The sequence below is a fragment of the Petaurus breviceps genome, unplaced genomic scaffold (assembly GCF_028583685.1).
Source record: "Petaurus breviceps papuanus isolate PSGF00001 unplaced genomic scaffold, PetGlider_PUasm1.0 183, whole genome shotgun sequence".
Lineage (NCBI taxonomy): Eukaryota > Metazoa > Chordata > Mammalia > Diprotodontia > Petauridae > Petaurus > Petaurus breviceps.
Window position 1 is genome coordinate 25,543,272 of NW_027185791.1, and position 21,446 is coordinate 25,564,717.

Genomic DNA, 21,446 nt, shown 5'->3' on the forward strand with positions numbered 1-21,446 from the left:
TTCATAAATAACTCTATAACAAACATATAATTTTAATCTTGACAGACATTGTTTTAAATACCTATTATTTTGGGAGGAGGGGGAAATTATTGTTCTAGTTTAGTCAGAGTTTATCAAAGTTTTTTTTTAATTTCTCTGTGTGCACAATTGTATTGTTAGCTAAGCATTATAATAAGATGTGAGGCTTTCCTTTTTTAAAAAGATGAATGTTCCTACTTGTCTTAAAAGGAAATTTCAAAATCAAACAATTATATGTTATTCTAAGCCAATAACATAGACATTTATGCCAGTACTTACAATAATTCATTGCCCAGCCCTGGCTTAAATATATGATTTTATTTATAATAGAATCATGAGCACTTCTCTCCCCACCGGGTGTTTTTCATTTCAAGATTTCTAGCACATAATTTATGTTCATCCTCTTCCCACAGATGTCAAGAAGTCAATCAGGAAGAAACTGGATTTCTTAAAAGTTTTATATTTTTATAATGCTTTAAAAATGAGTCCTTGTAACAAAATGGCCCTAGTATTTTTGCTTTCACAATCCAACGAGCATATTTTCCCTTGTATAGCAATTATTAGTCAATTCCATGTGCAAGAAGACAAACATTTCTTCACAATAAAAAACACAAATGAAGTCTAGGGGGATGATATTTTAACATTGAACAGCAGTGCCAACAGATTCCCATGTCCCCAGAAGAGTGGACTGAATATGATTCTATTTCTATAAGATATGAAGAAGCCTTAAGTAGCAGTTGTTTACTTTTAGGTTGTATATCTTGGGGTATCAATATCTCTTAAATTTACCTCTACAAAGAGCATGCCTTCCTCTCTGTCAATCTTCACGCGGTGGAGCTGTCCATCAGCCATGTTTCTGAAATTGCTATTGAAAACATCTGGTTGTTGATGGCTATCTAATTTGTACCTGATCTGCAAACTTCCTAAAGGAAAAAAAAATATATGTATATTTTAGGGACAAAATATTTATATAGCAGCCCAGGTAGAATCTCTGATATATTTTAATTTATTCCAGAAAAGGAGGTGCAACTTCACTCTCTCCAACATAATTCATTTAGTTGTTTCATCTCTTATACACATACATTCCAGTAAATATCTCCTTCACCCCAAGAATAATATTCCCAGATGTCCACATGACCACTTCCTTGAATAGCTATCAATATACAAAATGCACTATCAGTCTCAATTCCTGGGATTATCTGAAATGTAAGACTTTTCAATAGCATTGCTGGGGAGTGGGGGTGGGGCAGACAGGATGGTATTAACATTGTGCAGTACTAATTTGTGAGCAAACTGGGTGGGAATCTTTGCTCTGCCACTTATAACCTCTGGGATCCCTGGGTACATCACTTAACTTTCTGGCTCCCAATTTTATTATCTATCAAATGAAGGATCTGGGCTTCCTTAATCACCTATAAAGTTCCTTTCAACTCTGATCTTATAAATAAAGGAGTAGTCAATAAACAGTCTCTTACAATTCTTTTATGAATTTTGTTCCCAAAGGAACTTATAAACCTGAAGATATATATATATATATATATAATATGTATACATGTTTATATATGTATATATACACATATATGTATTGTATATATATGTATGAATGTGTATATATATATATTAAAATTTCAAGAATTTTAGAAGTTCTAAATTCCCAGCACATTGACTAGGAGATTAAAAAATATACAGTCCACTTAATCAAAGTAGAATTCTTAGTAGCACAATAATAACATTATGAAGTTCACAAGAAAATTTCCTAAAAATGAGGGAAGTGTGTGAAAAATCATTCCAGATGGCCACAATCACAGACTACACAATGAAGCTAAATCGACATGAACAGTTCAGACCCACTGTACCCTCAAAGCTAATACTACTCATTCACCTGCAGAGACTCAATTAATTTGCTTCACAGGATATCTTCCCAACTTAAAGTTTTCCCTCTGCTCAGTTAAGCCCAGAGCTCAAAAGAAAATAGAAAAATTCTAGTTTTAGCTTGTTTTCCAAACTACTATTTTATCATAAATTCAGCTTCTTTACCGAGCTCACAAAATTTTTTCATAGAATTTTTTTTTGGGGGAGGGGGGATTACATGAACTGGACCATTACCTTTATGAGTGGGTTGAAATTCCACATCCTACAATAATGCAGATGGGCAGCTCATCTGTTACATTACTTGAGAGTTACCTTGGACACTAAGAAATTATTTATTTAGGAGAAGCTAGGTAGCACAGTGAGTAGAGCACTGGCCCTAGAGTCAAATGGCCCTGAGGTCAAATCTGATCTCAGACATTTGACACATTGTGTGACCTTGGGCAAATCACTTAACACCAATTGCCTTGCAGTCTCCCCTCATAAAAGAATTGCATGTTTTACTTAGGTTCAAGTCTTCTGATACCATGTCTTGTCATCTATCCACTGTGCCATGGTCCCTTACTTTTTTATAGAATATTCAGCTTTAAGTGGCAAGAAAAGTGGGGGAGGGGGAATTTTAACAAGTTAAAAACTATGAAGGAGAATTTTCTCAAGTATATGAGGCTAGCAAGCATAAGTCATAGAGGAAAGTCTCAAGTCAGGTGCTTATGTTTATCAGTGATTGAACTACCTTTTCCCATTACTTCTTAAATGAGACAGTTTAGTAAAACTCACTAAAGCTGTATGATAGTAACCTGTTAGCCAGTAATTGGGTACTTGGAAAGTGCTATAGAAATTCATGGCAAATAGATTCTTATCATACTCAATGAAGGAGTTATTAAAAAAAAATAAACCCTTGTTTAGGAAGTTAGAAGACAGACGGGTCAATACAAGATCAGAAGTAGGCACAAACCTAACATGAAGCCTGTTAAGCAGAAACTTCTATGAAACTTTTATGTTGTCAATTAATAGCCTTAATTTGCCTGATGACCATCCAATATCATTAAGTACTATCATTATTTGTCCCAAACTCAGGAAATAGGCTGGATGTCTTTTCTTTGTAATGCTTCATGGAATTACTGACATTCCAACTATTGGCAGGTAAGTATCAGGGCTTAAACTAAGTTTTCACATGCCTTTCATTTGGTGTACATGGAAAATTACACTTGCTTGGTGTTATTATATTAACATCCACATTCCTATCACTATTCTTTATGAAATACTTGCCAGATCTAACTAGATATACTTCTAAGAGAGCTGCAAAATTGAATTCAGATTATTTTTATGCATCACCAAAGAGCTATAATCATAAAACATAGTTAACATTAAAATGTTAAACTATCAGAGCTTTAATAGGAGAAAACCACCTCTATTTAATCACTGAAATGATACCTCTTCATGCAAATAAGTACGTTGGATATTACTGAAAAATGAAGCAATGGTTCCAAAATATCAGTTGAACATTTTTTTAGAGTCTTAGGTAATGTAAACATTGACAAAATCCATAATATTTCTAATTTTCTCTTTCAATTTTCTTTTGACTCCTAGTAAAAAGAAACTCACCATTTTTGGCAAGAATAACTGAAAGGTATTCCTTATAGAAGGAGCCGACATAAAGCAACAAGCTTGGTGTTCGTGTTGTGCGAAAGCTCAATGTGACCGTTTCTCTGGTTAGTGTCATATCACCATGAAATGAAGCAGCATGGGAGCTGGAATTCTTACTTAAGGTGTAATATTCTTGAAAATTGTAAGTCACTGAGGAGCCAGATCCAAAATATGCAGAAATCTCTGAAATGACAATCAAATTCGGTTCTGTTACCTCCAGTCAGCTAAGTCTGACAAATGCCATTTTGCTGTTCCCAAACACTGTGGTATGAATCAATAGCATGTTTTTATTAATTCAGTCTCTTCACTATTTTAAAATATTCTCAATTTTGGAAACACAAGTATTGAGCTTTCTGTTAGAGCACAAGTCTGTGAGCTCCGATCACGAGGACAGAACAGAAGACAATTTTTATTTCAAGTCATTTTCCTCCCAATTCTTTATTGATATCCTTACCTCCTCAATGTAACTATTACTTCAAAAGTGGCATGTACTTATTGAAATGGGAGGAGGTTGGGTCTCTACCTAGAAAATGAACTCCTAAAAAAGGTCTCTTTACATCAAGCACCTCATGATTTTCACTCCTATTCCCCCCTCTGTGTTGTTGGGAACCTAAAATTAAGCTTGTTATGGCATCAATTTAAGAGGAGGTGAAATCTATCCAGAAGCACAGATTGTAGAGTGAACTCAGGAAGTAGGATGGAAAACTCATCTGTGACATCTTCACTTTTAAAAATTTCTTTTAAATAACATCTTCTCAAGCCTAAGAAATATTCTATTAAATTAAGTACAAAGAGAAATGTCAGCTGATATTTAGTGGGATGGGAATTTGGGATAGAGTAGCTGCTGCTTAAGATAATTCTGGCAATCCTTTTTTTTTCTAAATATGATTAATAATCAAGGCAATTAGAAATTACAACAGAATCTCATTAGATAATCAAACAATAATTACATTCTCCTAATACTTCAGGGTCATTTCCTTATCACCTACAATATACTTCCTAATATCTAATATAACATTTGGCTACATAATAACATTTAAATTGCGATTGGAAAGGGGGAATTGGGAATCATTTAGAAAATTGAGACTTGAACACATAATACAGCAGGCACAACTGAATCCTGCCTTGACATATGAAGACTGTACTAGTTAAGCACTAGGGATATTTTCCTTATTACTATTTGTTGGCATTTATATTTCACTTATTTGGAGGGGGTGGAGGGAATAGTTGATTTTCAGGACAGTTTGTTACTACTTAACTTCCAAATGTCTCTTTCTCTGGAAATTCTGCTTCAACTTTGTAACTAAAATGAATACCTTCAGAAAAGGTGTATTTCTGTTGCTTTATTAAGGCCTGGTACTGGACTCTGGAAGCCTATGCCAATGGGGCCCAGGTACAACTGGTTCCTAACAAATTGGAATGATATCCTTTGAATATGGACCAAGCAAGACTGTCTATAAGAGAAGAAACTCTTCTAACCCCGCCCTGGTATATTTAGAGATGCTCATCTCCAGAATGTTGGCCACTAGGTGGTAGTTTTTGTTTGTTTTATTTATTTTCTTTTTTTTGGCAGTAGGGGCACTGCAACTCTCAGAGGCACAGCAGAGTTCATGGAAGATATATCAAGAATTCTTAATCTGCGAATTTTTTTAGTAACTATTTCAATGGAGTTTCCTTCATAGTCCTATGTATTTTTATTTTGTGTATTTTAAAAACCATCATTCTGAGTGGTGGTCCACAGCTTTACTTCTATGGACTAAATCACAGATCTTTAAGGTACTCTGCAATTTAAAGGGGAAAAAAGAATCTTAAAAATATACAGAGACACTAATACAAAATCAGTGAATTTTGCCCATCTCTCAATTTTCAACAAGAGTTGATAAAAATGTAATAGACAGCTATGAGGCGATGACTGACTGGGTCTAAAAGGTCATTGGCAGAGCAAAGTACTGGATGAGGAAACTCCCCCTGCAAATGGAAACTGGCCCTTTTTCTTAGAGAGATGCCTAGAGCACTGAAAAGTCAGACAATGTGCACATGATCATATTATCTATATTTGTCAGTGTGAGAATTTGAAACTGGGTCTTCTGACCTCAAAGTCAATTCTCTATTCACTAGGCCTTATTGTCATTCCTCTGTGAGTGATTTCATGTGTGTGTGTGTGTGTGTGTGTAAGAGAGACAGAGAGACACACACACATAGAGGGAGACAGAGAGGAAGAGGGAGAGGGAGAGAGAGAGAGAAAGACTGAGAAATAGGGAGAGGGAGACAGAGAGACAGAAATAGAGAGAGAAAGTGACAGAGAGAGAGAGAGAGAGGGAGAGAGACAGACAGAGAGAGACAGAGACAGAGTGGGAGTCAAGTCAAGAGTCATGAAGCCTGGTATATTTGATAGCATAGCCATTCCCTTTTTCTTCTCAAAAAAACTGACTTTGAATTGAGCAAACTGAGAGATTTAGAAAGAAATAAATTAATAACAGCCGCTCAACACATCCTAAAATGAATGGTCTAAGTGTCTCAGTTTTATCCCATATGAATATTTAATGGAAAAAGTATTTAGGCTTTTGGTTGAAATATTTGGTTGGCAAGGAAAAAAAAAACAATGCTTTCTAAATCTTCTTGTATGACTGAAAGTCATTACCACAAATAACAATGATGCTTTTAATGATTTTAAAAGTAGAGAATTGTCAGATGGGGCAAATTGTTAATAACCACATTACTTGAAAGCATCAGCTTTAACTAGAAAAAAGAGATTGTACATATAATCCCTAGAGAAACCCATAGGGAATGAATATCACGATTTAACAGCATTAGCCACTGTTTTTCAAGAAGTCAGTTGCATTTTTTCCTCATTAAATAGAAATGCCTTCAAAATAGGTATTTTAGTAAAAGAATATAGAAAGCAAGCGGTGGATTCATTCAAATAAGACACAGAATGAGTCATTCATCCTAACACAAGATAGCAATCTTGTTTGTACTGACAAAGTTTCCCTGCATAGTTTTCCTTATACGTTTATTTTTCATCCTTACCATTCAAACAGAACGGCCCGCTGTACGCGGAGAAGCTACAGTCACAGGAGAATCCGCTGTGCTTTTCTTTACATTTTCCTCCATTGTGGCATAAATTCCCATAGCTGCTACAATGTCCTGGACATCCGGGGTCCACCCCTGGGGTGATCTTGGCCCTCTGTTCCAAATCCAGGGCTACCCCATTCAACTGTAAAGATCGAATGCATCCCAGAAATCCTTTCTGCCGGGAAGCTGTCCCACCTGAAATGCAAATACTATAATTGAGATAAATTCCTAAGAATTTCACTCTCAGATAAGAATGATCACACCAATATGCCACTTGAAAGTAACACAAAGAAAACAAAATACTTTAATCTGTATTTTTGCATACTACTTTTTAAAAATATTAAACCATTTTTGGATAAAGAACAAACTAAATTAAAGGAAAAATGGTGACTTTTCTTAGTTTAAAAATAAATTTCTTCAAATTCAGTTTTAACTTTTATTTCTAAAACATAAGCACAATAAAAAAAAAAAATACCCAAATTGTTTTTAAGGCTAGTTTACCCTTAATAAGTTTAATGATACAATTTGAAAACTGAGACTTAAAACACATCTTCAATACTAAATGTCAGTACACAAAGATTCACCTGTCTATGTTGAAAAATGATATGGTCACTGATAATATTATAGACTGGGCAGGGTGTTACTGAAAATGCTCCTAACCCAGAAGTTCTTTTTTTTTTCTTTTTTGACCAAGTAGACATTAAGACTAGTATGTATATGGAAACTAAATATAAGCTACCATTAAGATCATTTTAATGATGTAGAAAGACTTAATCAAAGTTGTAATGAAACTGGAGACTAAATAATTTGAAAGATAAGAGTTGCCTCTGGGTTGACTTCTATTTTATTGTTGTTTTTAGGAATTATACTTTTACATTTAGGATTTATTGTGAGAGATAATGAGACAGTTACGCTTGTACCTTTAGTCTAATGAAAGACAGGTTTCAGGTCATTTGAAGGAAAAAAAAAAACCACATCCCAGTCTACTTTGAAAATCCACTGTGTTTGAAATTATGCTTCAATGGGACAAATCCTTGTGCTTAAACAAAACTTCAATGTACTTCCTCAAAACAAAACCATTATCCACATGAGGCAGTTATATAAAATGCAAGACCTAGCATCTGGAGGAGGTGAGTTTAAATTCAAGTTCAAAAACTTAGCTACGTGTCCCTGAGGAAGTTACAACCCTTACGTGACTCAATTTCCTCTCTTGTAAAATGGAAATAATAATAGTATCTATTGCAATGGTGACATGAGAGTCAAATGACATAATAGTTATAAAGTCCTGTGAAAATGTTAAGGTAAAATTTATAGACTGCAGGTCACATGGGGCTTGCAAAACTCCTAAGTGCTGCTGAAACAGATTGTAATATAATTAGGAAATGTTTGACAAAATAAATTAAAAGGCAACATAACACAGATGATGTCAAAAGTCAATTTTCTAAGTCAATATGCAACCAGCAGGAATCCATTTTTATTTGAGACTGACACTCCTGACTTAAAGTGCTGTATAAATGCTAGGCACTGTTATTGTCCTGTGGTATACCTTCTGGTCTGATGTGCAAGTGAGCATCATTCTTAGACAATAGCACTTCATGACTATGATAAACACACTATTGATAGTCTTACATCACTACTAACAATGCACTGATAGTGAAACTGATAAAATTATCAATGAGGGTAGATTAGATGGCCCTGGGAGTCAGTCAAAAGTGGGGCATCAAAGAAGGGCAAAGGATAGTCCAGACCGCAAGAAGCTCACAGTCTAACAGGGAGACAAAATGCAAAGAGCTACATACAAACAAGCTATATATAGGATAAACAAGAAATAATAAATAGAGGAAAAGCATCTGAATTAAGAAGGATTGGGGAAAAAAATTGTGTTTGTTTGTTTGTAGAAAGCATAATTTCAGCTGAACCTGAAGGAAGTCAGAGAAGACAGGAGGGAGGCAGAAATGAGGAAAAAGTTCCATGCATGAAGGACAGCCAATGGAAATGGCTGAAGCTGCAAGATGGAGTTGTCTTATCCAAGGAACAGCATGGAAGCCAGTGTCACTAAATCAAAAAATTATATGGAAGGGTGTAAGGTGTAAGAAGACTAGAGATATGGGCTCGGAGATTAGATTATGAAAGGGTACGAATGCGAAATATGATTTGATATTCAATCCTGGGGATAATAGGGAGACACAGGAGTCTAATAAAGAGTGTGGGACATGGTTGGTTCTATGTTTTAGGAAAATCACTTCGGTGGCTTAAGAAAATATGGCCTGGAATGGGACAAGACCTGTGACAAATAGATTGACCAGTGTATTGTAATAATTCATTTATGAAAAGATTAAGTGCTGCACCAGGGTGGTGGCAATCATAAGAGGAGAGAAGGGGACATCAAGAAATGTTACAAAGGTAAAATTAACAGGCCTTGAAAACAGATTGGTGATGAAAGGTGAAAGACTGAGGAGTGCAGGATTACACCCTAGGTTATGAGCCAATGGGATTCAAAGGATGGTGGTGTCCTTTACAGTAATAGAGAGGTTCGGAAGATAGGAAGATTTGGAGGAAAAAGAATGAGTAGTCTCAAATGAAGTTGCCTCTTTTCATTAACAGATATAGTCTACTCTTTAGTAAGCAAGAGATTGTAAGAAATGTAATTAAGATGAAAACTTAACTTTTAATATTATATGATCATAGAAGTAGATAATGTTACAGATGAAGAAACTGAGGCCCAGGGAAATTAAATGACTTACCCAAGGTCACACAGGTAAAGGTAGGATCTGAACCCAATTCCTCTGACTTCAAAACCAGTAATCTTTCTTTCCACTGGCTTTCAAAGTAAAGCAGTATAGTAGAAAGAATAATGTATTTATTGAATTAAATTGAGTTGAATGAAACCAAAGATAGGTTTCACTTCCAGCTCTTGCACTTACTTGTTTAATGACCATGAACAAATGAAGAGCATAGTTTAATTTTTCAAGTCATGGGCAAGGGTAGTACATATTCAGTATGTAAAGCAAGAAAGGTTAATATTTGATGGTGTCAGGATACTAAACACAAATGAAATAACATTGTTCTAAAGCTGATTGAACTGCAAAGCCTGTATTTGTTAAATCTCTCTAAGTAGATTGAAATTTCTTGAAGCTGTGGAACACATGCATGCTTCTATCGTCTAATGGATCGATTTTTTCCACTGATGTAGGTACTCTCCTTAATGCAAGGGTTTTTAACCTTTTTTCTCTTTTTATTTTTTGTCAAGGACCTCATTGATAGTTTAGTGAAAACTATGAACCCTTTCACAGAATGTTTTTAAATGTATTTTAAAAACATATAACTTTTCAAAGAAAACTAATTATATTGGAATGCAGTTCTAATATCATATTTTTTTAAGTTAATGGACCCAAGGTTAAGACTCCCAGATCTAATAGTATAAATTATAACACACACACACACACACACACACACACACACACACGTATCTTAGTTTGCATGGCCCTTGTCCTTGACCTATAGAAATGCATTGTCCAATGCAATGAGTAACCTTCTTTTCTATATTACACATTATAGAACACACAAGCTGTCCATTCAGTAACCCTTGCTCTCTCCAGCTAATTACGTTTCCTCCTTTTCTGGTCGTACATATCTTTGAGGATATTCTCCCATTCAATTCTACATTATTAACATTAAGTTTCTAGTACAGTCTGTCCATTTATCTCACAGGATTAGCCTTCCAATCTAATTTGTAAATGGGAAGGACGTCCCATTATACCATTCAAGAAAAGTGTCATCTAGTCTTTGTCTAAGTCCTTCAAGTTGGGGATGGGGATGGGGTGAGGGAATCCCATCAGCTCCAATTTTAGATAAATGTTTGGGAGAGTTTTGTTTGTTTGTTTTCTCCATCAAGCTTCCATATGACTCTGCCACTTCCATTCACTGTTCCTGATTCCTCCCTCTGGGCCAAATAGAACCAGTCTAATTCTCTATCTATATGACAGCCCTTTAGATATGTTCACACGTGTGAACATGGCTATCATTCCTCGCCTGAGTCTTCTCTTTAGGATAAACATGCCAAGTTCTTCATGTAATCCTTATATAACACAGAAGCAAAGTGCTTCAGCATCATGGTTACCTTCCTTTGGACACAAGAGCTCTTCAATGTTCCCCTTAGTTCATGGAGCCCAGAAGTGACCATAGAACTCCAGATGAGATATGCTAGGGTAGAGTATACTGGGATTATCACTTCTCCGTTCCTACAGGATATAGCCTGTTACTGAATTGGCTTTTGGGGGCAGTTAAACCATTGATTCTGATTGAGTTTATAGTGCTCTAAAATCCTAGATCTTCTTTAAAAAAAGTTTCTAGGCATCCTCCCCCTTGAAAAACTGATTGTGTGTGTGTGTGTGTGTGTGTGTGCGCGCGCGTGCCCAAGTACAAGACTTTACATTTAGATCTATTAGATTTAGCCCACTGATCTAGCTTAGGTCTAGCAAACTGTGGTTTGGGGGACAAATCTATCCTACCACCCTTTTATTTGGCTAGCAAGCCAAGAATGTTTTTTTTTATATTTTATGATTTAAATTATGCAAATTATCACATGTAAATTAAATTTATAATTTTATTTAAAAATTTAAAAGCTATGGGCCATACAGTAACAAGAGACTGGCTAAATTAGGCTTACAGGTTTAGTTTACCCATTCCTGTTCTATTTCATAAAACTTGGGGTAAATACATAGTTTATCTTTTCCTTACCCCATGCTGTTTAGTTTAAATCCTTTTAAAAATAGATTTAGAAGACATGGAACAAATATATTTTCAACGGACTTTTTGAAGTGTATTGACTCTCAGGCCAAGAACCTGCTAACCTTCTATTTTAAGTTGTAGTTCAGATATCCAAGTAACATTTTTTACAGACAACCATTTTAGCCAAATGGCCACTTCTCAAATTGATGTTTTGATCTGTATCTCTTGCCTTCAATGGACAACAATCAGGAAAATGCATCCTGTGCCCTTATGGTCTTCTCTTGCTTACCCACTGCTTCACTATCATTGGCAATACTTTTTGATTCCTTTTGGCAGTTTAATTTGTGGCTACATGAGTCAAAGTGGGCAGTTGTCATCCGTTTGGTTAAATTTTGGGGAATTCTAAATTATGTCTTGAATACATGCCCAGGAAGACAACAGAACTCTGTTATTATTATTGGGTTGCTAAAGAGCTGCCTTACTACCCCTGAGGAGGGAGGGAATCACCAATTACTATTATTCTTTTTTTACCTTACTCTATGCTTTCTCACTTGAAAGCTTCTAGAACTCAACAATATAATTATTTGGAGGAAAAGTAGCTTCTTTCTTCTTATAACATTCACCCCCCTCCTCTTCATGAAGAGCCTCGAATCTATTTTTAAGATCTAATTATACAGCTCTCTTTTTCTTCCCATTTCTCTTCTCTAAAATACTCTTACATTTTTCAACATCCTGCCATAAGAAAAGTCTCCTCTACATTTTTCCCATTGATATCTCATTTCTGTTTCCTGTTGGAACATGTCATTCTCTCTAACAACTCATGGTACAGAGAGGGATATGTTGAGTCTCTTTGGAGGGAAGCTAGCCTATAAAAAGAACACAAATAATAGTTATTTAGCTATGGCAGAAATACAAATATCATACGCTTAATGCAAGTCATTGAGCAATGTTCTCTACTCCATACTGGTTCATATTTTCAACCTAAATTTCTTTTCTTTAAATTAAATAAATACTTATGCTTGTTTTCATCTTAATCTTAAGCTCCTCCCTCCTTTTTATGGTCAGTCATTATCTTTTAAAGGTACAGTGGATAGAGCACCAGGCCTGGAGCAAGAAAGACTCATCTTTGGGAATTCAAACTTGGCCTAAGATGTTTACTAGCTGTTGACCTCAGGAAAATCACTTAAGTCTATTTGCCTCAGTTTCTTCAACTATAAAATGAGCTAGAGAAGGAAATGGCAAAACAATCCAGTATTTCTGCCAAGAAAACCCCAAATGGGGTCACAAAAAGGCAGAGGAGACTGAAAATGCCTCAACAACAATCGCCTCTTAAAATTTTAACAACCTCCTTCAAATTTTGTTAATCTCACCCATGAATCCATGCCCACACCCCACCCACTGCAACCCGAACAGCATTCTCTGTTTTACTAGTTTGCCTTTCCCACCAAACCGCTCTATTACTTGAATGTACTTTCCAATCCTTCCCCTTCCCTTTTTCTTAGCCTGATCTCTCTCACCAGCCACTTTCTTCTTGTGCTCTTCAGATCCCACTTCCTAATTCTCCTCTCTCATCCTTAATACCTCCAATCCTTTTGATAGCCTCTTGAACGGCTCCTCATCCTGCTACTCTTCCAGCGTGATATTGGGATCTGGACCTATGTCTGATCCTGGAGGTGCTGAATCTTTCAAATTCTCCTCAAATTCTTCTACAATTCGCCAAATTTTCCCTTCCAAATTCAACATTTTACCTGCTTCACTAAAGTTCAAGCCCTTCCAAGTCACCCACATGGTTTTCTTTTTTCTTATTTGGCTCAAAACATCTCGTCTCTCACTCCTTTTCATACAAACTCCTCCTACAGAGACCTGAAGTAGCTTCCAATTGTCAGAGGGTCATCCTATAAAGTTAACACTGTCACTCCATCTTCCAAAATATTTTATTTTAACATATGCAGAGGAGATATATATACATACATACATATATATATATATATACACATGTACACACATATATTTGGAGGGAGAGTTAGTAAAGCTTCATTTTTCTTCACTGAATGAAGCTCTTTTGTTTGTTTTTAATAGTTAACAAATAATAAGTACAGTTTGTTATATTACTACAACTTTCAGTTAAGTGTATAAGGGTGAAAGTGAAATCCACTCCAGAATATCATCTGTGATAGCCTGCCTGTTCCTTTTTGAGACCTTCATCAATAATACACTCTAAACATGTATAAGAGGTTGTCTCAAAACCATTCCTAGGCTTAGACTGGCCAAATCTTCATATGGAAAGCCCAGGGGTATTGTTAAGTAAGGGAAAAAAGAGAATGACCTGGTCTCTTGGTCTCATTTTATATTTGTTCTGTTTTCCTGCCTGCTCTCCTATAGTAGAAAATCAGACAATCAACAAATAAGTGTGAACCATGTGATAGGCATTAGAGATACATAAATGAAAAGGAAATATTCATTGACTTCAAGGACTTTATGTTTTTTTGGTGGAATCCAATATAGTTGATCATAAACTCATAGTTATGGAACTTGAAGAAACTTTTATTTTGTAAAAAATATTTCATTATTTTATTGTCTTCGGAATTCCAGCCATCTTTTGAAGTCTAATGCTCAAAATACTGTGACACATTATTAACATCACCAATGGCTGTCCCTCCTTGTGGTTCTTTTGAACTTTGGCCTGTTTGGGACAGATTTCTTTACTATATATGAGTAGGGTCCTGAAGGTAGATCACTGGGTTGAAGGAAACAAGAATCTTATAGTTGCATTTATTTAAATTCTCTCACTTTATGCTTGGTTGAAAAATAGTCCTAAATCAAACATAATCTTTCAATTTACAAGGGAGGAAACACAAAGATGTGATAAGTGACTTGCCAGGGTCAGATGGCTAGTAAGTAACTGAGCTGAAACTGGAATCTATGATCCCCTACCTCCAGGTCTAGCACCCTTTCTACCATACAATTCCCAACTCAATCTGAAATAAATGCAAAGTAATTGGGGAGCACTGGGGAACATGAACAGCTGAAGGTACCAGGAAACTCTTTGTATAGAAAGTCATTGAAGCAGAATTTTGAAAGAAAAAACAAAGGGATTGTAAGAGGCAGAAGGGTATAGGAACATTCCAACATGGGAAACAGACAAAGGTGCAGAGAAGAAGGATATGTGAAGAAAAGCAAGGATACCCATTTGTCTGGAACTTAAAGTAAAGGAAGGAGAATAACGTGTAACAAGATTTGAAAGGTCATGTGAGAGCATATTGTGATGAAGTTAAAAGCCAAACAGAGGAGAATTTGCCTTCATATATTATAAAGGCAATAGGAAGTTACTGGATTTTATTTGGTAGGTGACTAATCTGGCCAAAACAGTATTTGTGGAAAATAAAATTACAAACTATGTGTAGGATGGAATAGAGATAGGAGACCTTTGGAACAGGGAGACTTATTAATGGAATATTACAACAATCCATGGTAAAGGAGATGAGGATCTTAGCTTCTTTGTGGTGGGAAAAGGAGATGGGTTCAAGAGACATATAAGGAAAAATAGCAAGATTTAACAACTGATTAGATACAAAAGAAATTTTGTACATAGGTACCACAGACCCCAGAGTTATTTGGCAGTTTATTGGGCAGATAACCATTACTTGCTCTGCAGTTTAGTCTTCAGAGTTTAAAACTGAGAAGCCTATAAAACACATATCATGAGTTAGAATGGTGCTGCCCACATATATCCCAAGCTCAGCAAATCAGAAGTTAAGTCTATTGCAAAGATTAATTCTAAAGGAAAAAGCTAGCTAGAAGACATTGCTATTTGTTTTTAAAGAGATTGGTACATGTAGATGAGATTATCTTATAGAGGAGATCAGAGGTTTATAACCCAAGATAGGAGGCTTTTTACTAATACAAGGCAATGATTCCTGACATTTCTAAAAGTACCAAAGATGGAAAACACCCATGGACATTAGGTTAAGAGAGCATGTTAGTACCCGAGGTTCTTCATAGCAGCAGATTTTCAAGGATATCAGCTGAGCCAGAAGCTCAAAGTAGCTCATTGTTATCTAGTTGAAAATTGTCTTCATTTGACAAAACAGCATTAGGTACATACTATACAAACATCAAACTATGCTTAACAGAGCAGAATACAGCAGAGTTTATAAGATTAGCAAAAAGCAGACTTAGTGAGATCAAAGTAATGAAACCACCAGAAGGTAGAAGTGACCACGTAGAATCAGGGGAGTGAATTCCCTCTCTCTACCCCCCCCCATGTGTGGGCCCTAATACGTTCCCTCTGCTTCTCCAGATGTACCTGGTTATGTGTTCTTTTCATGTGTACTCCTCCGTGTTGATTCTTTACATATATGTATGTCCATTTTTCTCACTGCTGAATATATATCTAAGATAATGTTTCCTGGCTCATGGTGAAAATGTTTAGTATTTGTACCAGGTCGATGGTAGAACTTTAAAAAGAAAAAAAAAAACTACAATAGCGTTAATTAAAAACCTTTGTTCTGAGGTTTTGTTCCCTCTGATGACTATTAAAAATAAATATACTGATGCAGGATCATGGAATATGGGATGCAAACCAAGTATTTTGAATCTGAGATTATCAGTCTCTGTGTCATCTACTTTCCTATTTGTATGGTATGCAGAGAGGGATTATTCTTATAAATATTTTATTTAGAAGGGAAAATGGGGCTATGACTTCATAATTATAATTTTATTACAAGCTTTATTTTGTTAATGAAAATATCTGCTTCAAGGGGGGGAGAGTCAAGATGGCAGAGAAGAAACGGGAGTTTCACCCAGCTCCTACATTCACCTCCTTCAATTCATTGAAAAAAATGACTCTAAACAAACTTTAGAGCTACAGAACCTACAAAATAACAGAGAGAAACTAACTTCCCACTGAAGATAGTCTGGCAAGCTGGCAGGAAGGGTCAGCACAGAACTCTGGGAGCAGAGCCCAGCCCCACTTAAGCCAGAGGTTTAAGCCTCAGGGTGGCCACAACCAGCCACTGGCTGGAGGGACTTCAGATCACCAGCAGCTGTGGCAGTTCCCAGAATTATCAACCCATAGATGCTAAGGACAAAGTGAGAGGTCAGTGCAGTGTGGACTTTGAGAACTGGAAGTCCGGGAGTGTGGTTCAGCCTTTGCCCCCTGGAGGGAGAAGCAGCTGAGGCATGGCAGCCATGCAGCCGCCACCACATGGCTGCTTCAGAGATCCTGGCCTGCAGATTGTAGGGGAACCAAGGGACCAGTCTGAGAGGTATTCACTCTTGCTTTAACCTGATTGGAGTTGGATCACTCTCTAGGGTGGAGGTCCTGGGGTGCATGACCAGTTTGCCAGAGCATGTGAAGACTCTAGAGAGGGCAGCCAACTAATATTTGTGACTGTTGAGAAAACCCCAGCAATTTGGGACAAAGCTCCTCTCTCTGATAGCAGAGTTCTACTGTGGCAAAAAGCTCAAAAGTCAAGTACTTGACTGGCAATATGAGCAAGCGAGGGAAACAAGGCAAACACAGTGGTCTGATTTTGGATTCCTTTTTTGGGGAGATCAGGGTATGGAACAGGAGGAAAACAATGAAGTCAGAACTCCTGCACCTAAAGCTTCCAAGAACAGAATAAGCTGCTTACAGGCCATAGAGGAGCTTAAGAAAGATTTTGAAAACCAAATAAGAAAAGTGGAGGAAAAATTGGGAAGAAAATGAGAATGATGCAAGAAAACAATGGTATGAGAGTCAACAACCTTATTGAAGAATATAACACCTTAAAAATTGACTAAATCAAATGGCAAAAGAGGCTTGAAAAGCCAATGAGGTGAAGAATGCCTTAATAAGCCAAATTTGCCAGATGGAAAAAGAATCTCAAAGGCTCACTGAAGAGAATCATTCCTTCAGAATTAGATTGTAACAAATGGAAGCTAGTGACTTTATGGGAAATCAAGATACTATTAAACAGATCCAAACAAATGAAAGAATAGAAGGCAATGTGAAATTCCTCATTGGAAAAACCACTGACCTGCAAAATAGATCCAGGAGAGCTAATTTAAAAATTATTGAACTAATTGAAAGCCATCATCAAAAAAAGAACCTAGAAATCATTCTTCAAGAAATTCTCAAGGAAAATTGCCCTAATCTTTTAGAAGCAGAGGGCAAAATAGAGGTTGAAAGAATCCACCAATCACCACCTGAAAAATATTCCCAAAAGAAAACTCCTTGGAATATTATAGCCAGGTCCCGGAATTCCCAGATTAAGGAGAAAATATTACAATCGTCCAGGAAGAAACAATTTGAATATTGTGGAAACACAATCAGGATAACTCAGGATCTGGCAGCTTCTACACTGAGGGATCAAAGGGCTTGGAATATGATATTCCAGACGTCCAAGGATTGGGATTAAAACCAAGAATCACCTACCCAGCAAAACTGAGTATCATGTTTCATGGGCAAATATGGTGATTCAATGAAATAAAGACTTTCAAGCATTATTTTGGAAAAAAAAAACAGAGTTGAATAGATAATTTGACATTCAGATACAAGAAGCAACAGAAGGATGAGAAAGTAACCAAGGAAAAGAAATCATAAGGAACTTATCAAAGTTGAACTGTTAACAGTCCTACATGTCAAAATGACAATTGTAACTTATGAAACTTTTCTCAGTATAAGAATAGTTGAAGGGTATATAAATGTATCTATATGTATATGTATACATACATATATGTCTATAAAGGAGGGTATATTGGCATATGATTAACTATGTGAGTGTGTGTGTATATGTGTACAGGTATGCATAGACAGAGGCACAGGAGCAATTTAATAGGAAGTGATGATACTTAAAAGATGGAATTAAGAGGAGAGAAAGGAATATAATGAGAGGAGATGGGGAGACACAGAATGGGGTAAATTATCTCATATAGAAGAGGTAAAGGAAAACTATTATAAGGGAAATAAAGAACAACAAAGCAAAAGGGAATGAGTCAACCTTTTTTTCATTGAATTTGGCCTAGGGAGGGAATAAAATACATACTAAATAGGGTATCTCACCCTATAGGAGAGTTGGGGGAAAGGGGATGAGAGGGAGAATTATGGAAGGGAGGGCAGGTGGGCAGGGGGGGAGGGAAGGGAGGAAGAGAAGTTGGAAGCACTCACTTTTGAAAAGGGACAGTCAAAGTAGAGAATAGAATAAGTGGGGGGTGGGATAGGATGGAGGGAAATATATTCAGTCTTTCACAATATATCCACTATGGAAATATTTTGCATAGCTACACATGTACAACCTATATTGTATTGCTTGTCTTACCAGTAATTGTGGGTGACAAGGGAGGAAGGGAAAGAATCTGGAATTCAAAATTTTAAAATCAAATGTTTAAAAATAAATATATTTATTTATTATTATCATTATTTTATATGCAACTGGGAAATAAGATATAGAGTCACTAGGGCATAGAGATCCACCATGCCCTACTTGAAAGTCAGAGTGGACATGGGGGAAGATATAGGAGAGAGTAGATTGGGGGAGAGGATAGTCAGTGGGATCACTGTTTTGGGGTGGTGTGTAGGGGGAAAATGGGAGAAAATTTGTAACTCAAAATCTTGTGGAAATGAATGATGTAAACTAAAAATAAACATAAAATTTAATTTAAAAAAAGAAAATATCTGCTTCAAGTAAAAATACAAAGAGACCATGTACTCAATTGATTTCATATTCTCTGACATAGAATTCAAGGTGAACAATGGAAAGAGATGGAGTAAGATTCCGCTCTAATTTGAGAAGTTTTATTTTTTTTCATTAGTGGGTAAATAATCCATTGTGAATTTACTCTATAAATGGAAGAGGAAGAGACTGGAGCACTCTTCCAGCTACATCAGGAGACAGGAATCTAGGTTTCTGGAAAGTAACAGATGTCATAAAGTACCATACTTTCTCTATTTAAAGACATGGCTTTAAAGAGTTAATCAGTCCTTAATTAGGTATAATCAGCAGTTTAATGAAACATCCACATTTTCATTAGATATAACTTTTGTGAACAAACATGAACATTTGAGTCATATGGATGTTTCCTATGTAAGCTAGTTAATAACTTTTAATTTTGAGGTATTATTAAGATAAAAAAACAGATTCAGTAAACAGCATAGGAGATAAGAATTTAATTATTGTCACCTTTTTTTCACAGTAAGTAGGACAGAATTAAAAGTGGTTTCATTTTCACTGATTGATTCACGTCCCAAATTCTTCACTTTACATTATAAAATATCCAGAGAAGCAATTAAATTTCATAGAGTTGACCATTAATTGACTAATTCATTTACTCTGCAGGAATTTGCTGTTCTAAGTACTGGTAGGTACTACAAGAGATAAAAGATGAATGCCAATCCCTAAACTTACGAAGTTTATAGTCAGTTGGGGAGTTAAAACCTATTGTAAAAGTTAATTTAAATCATGGATAGAATCCTAATGAGATAATAATACTTCCATATTTCGTACATGAGATCCAATATTTGTACTTTCTATAAGCAGTCTGGCATGGGGGATACAAATCTGGCATCAAAGTCAGGGACACTTAGGTTTGTTTTTCACTTCTGACTTATCCTAGCAGGCAAGGAAATCATTTGACTGATGAGAGCCAGAGACAATTCTCTTACCCCATAAGCTGAAGAACAGGAATTAATCTGCATTTGGGTTAAGGAATTTTCTCAATAGTGAATTCCCTATACCAGAAGTGTCTAACACCAGATAAACAATTCTTAATGCAAGCCTGAACCAGATTAAAATGCAACTAGGAAATATTTAACAAAATTAATAAAAATTCAATAAAAATTGATAACATTACATTTTAAAACTAGTTTAATATATGACCTGCAGGGATTTCATATGTGTATTATTATACATATAATGTGTATATATTTATATATGTATTAGTGTATGTTTTTGATATTTATATATGTATTTGTATATTATATATTGTATATGTATTAGTATACATATATACATTTACATGTGTTTTATATATGTATATAGCTTATAAATCAGGCCCCCATTTCTATTTGAGTTGGACACAACTGACCAACCCTAGTGAAATCCCAAGTCTACACTGAAAAACAAACCAAAACAAAAAGTACATTCCCGGTGAATGATTTTGCAGTGATGTTCTTTGCCCTTCATTCTTCAACATCTTACACTGAATAAATATTATTTTCCAAAAAAGTGAAAATCAGATCCCTGTGGAGGCTGCCATCTGATTCCTAATCCATTCTTTCTTGTTTCTTTAAAGGTTCAGTACCTTATTCATAACATTATTCTCTAATGAAATACGATACTCGGACACTTCTATGTATGTGTTGATTTCTCCTTAAACATTTTGATTTTCCTGTTCATCAGCCTCAACACTTATGACCTGTACCTTATTCCGTATCATCCTCTGGTTAATAAGATTTTTGCTCTCCTCATTAACCACAATCTGGAAAATGGAAAATATATGACCATAACTTCTTATGCCTTCCCGTTTCTCTATGTTTTATCCCTTGTGAATCTACTATTTGTCCTCATCACAACCTCTAGTCATTCAATACCTTCCTGTTTTCCCAGATCTTCATCCAAGCTCTGGCTTCAATTTCCTTTTAACACCTGGTTCAGTTTTACATTGCTCCCTACCCTCCACCTCTGATATTTCTTCTCTTCCCTATTTATTTCCTTCTGAGGCCAGTCTTCGTTATATCCCTGACCTGCCATCTCTACTCCTACTCCCATGTTGCTAAATGTGACTGGAGACATACACACAACCATGCTGACAGGATACATTACAAAGGAATATAATCTAATTTTAACTGGCTATCACAACTACAGGACAATCCTTTTACGCTTCCCTGATTGATTCCCTCTCCCACTCCCCATAGAACCTATTCTAAATCTTTTTTTCCCCCTAGAAACTCTTTCCTCCTTGGTTTCTTATGAAACAGATTCCTTCTGGTTTTCCTACCTGAGCAATCTATCTCAATCTCCTTTGCTAGACCAGTATTCATGTTATGCATCCATTGCTCAGATGTAGCTCAAGGCTCAGTCCCAGGAATTCTTCTCTCTTCTCCTTCTCCTTTCTCCCTCCTTGGT

The 21,446-nt window shown here is 36.0% G+C and overlaps 1 protein-coding gene across 1 annotated transcript in view; it reads right to left on the bottom strand.

Moving 5' to 3' along the window:
- Positions 1-21,446, bottom strand: part of CNTNAP4 (contactin associated protein family member 4) — a 598,489-nt gene that overhangs the window by 16,252 nt on the left and 560,791 nt on the right. Inside the window, exons 18-20 of the mRNA XM_069088042.1 lie at positions 6,565-6,804; positions 3,493-3,717; positions 808-941 (exon numbers count right to left, since the gene is read on the bottom strand). Of these exons, the coding sequence (XP_068944143.1) occupies positions 808-941; positions 3,493-3,717; positions 6,565-6,804 (599 nt within the window). The remainder of the gene's footprint in view (positions 1-807; positions 942-3,492; positions 3,718-6,564; positions 6,805-21,446) is intronic.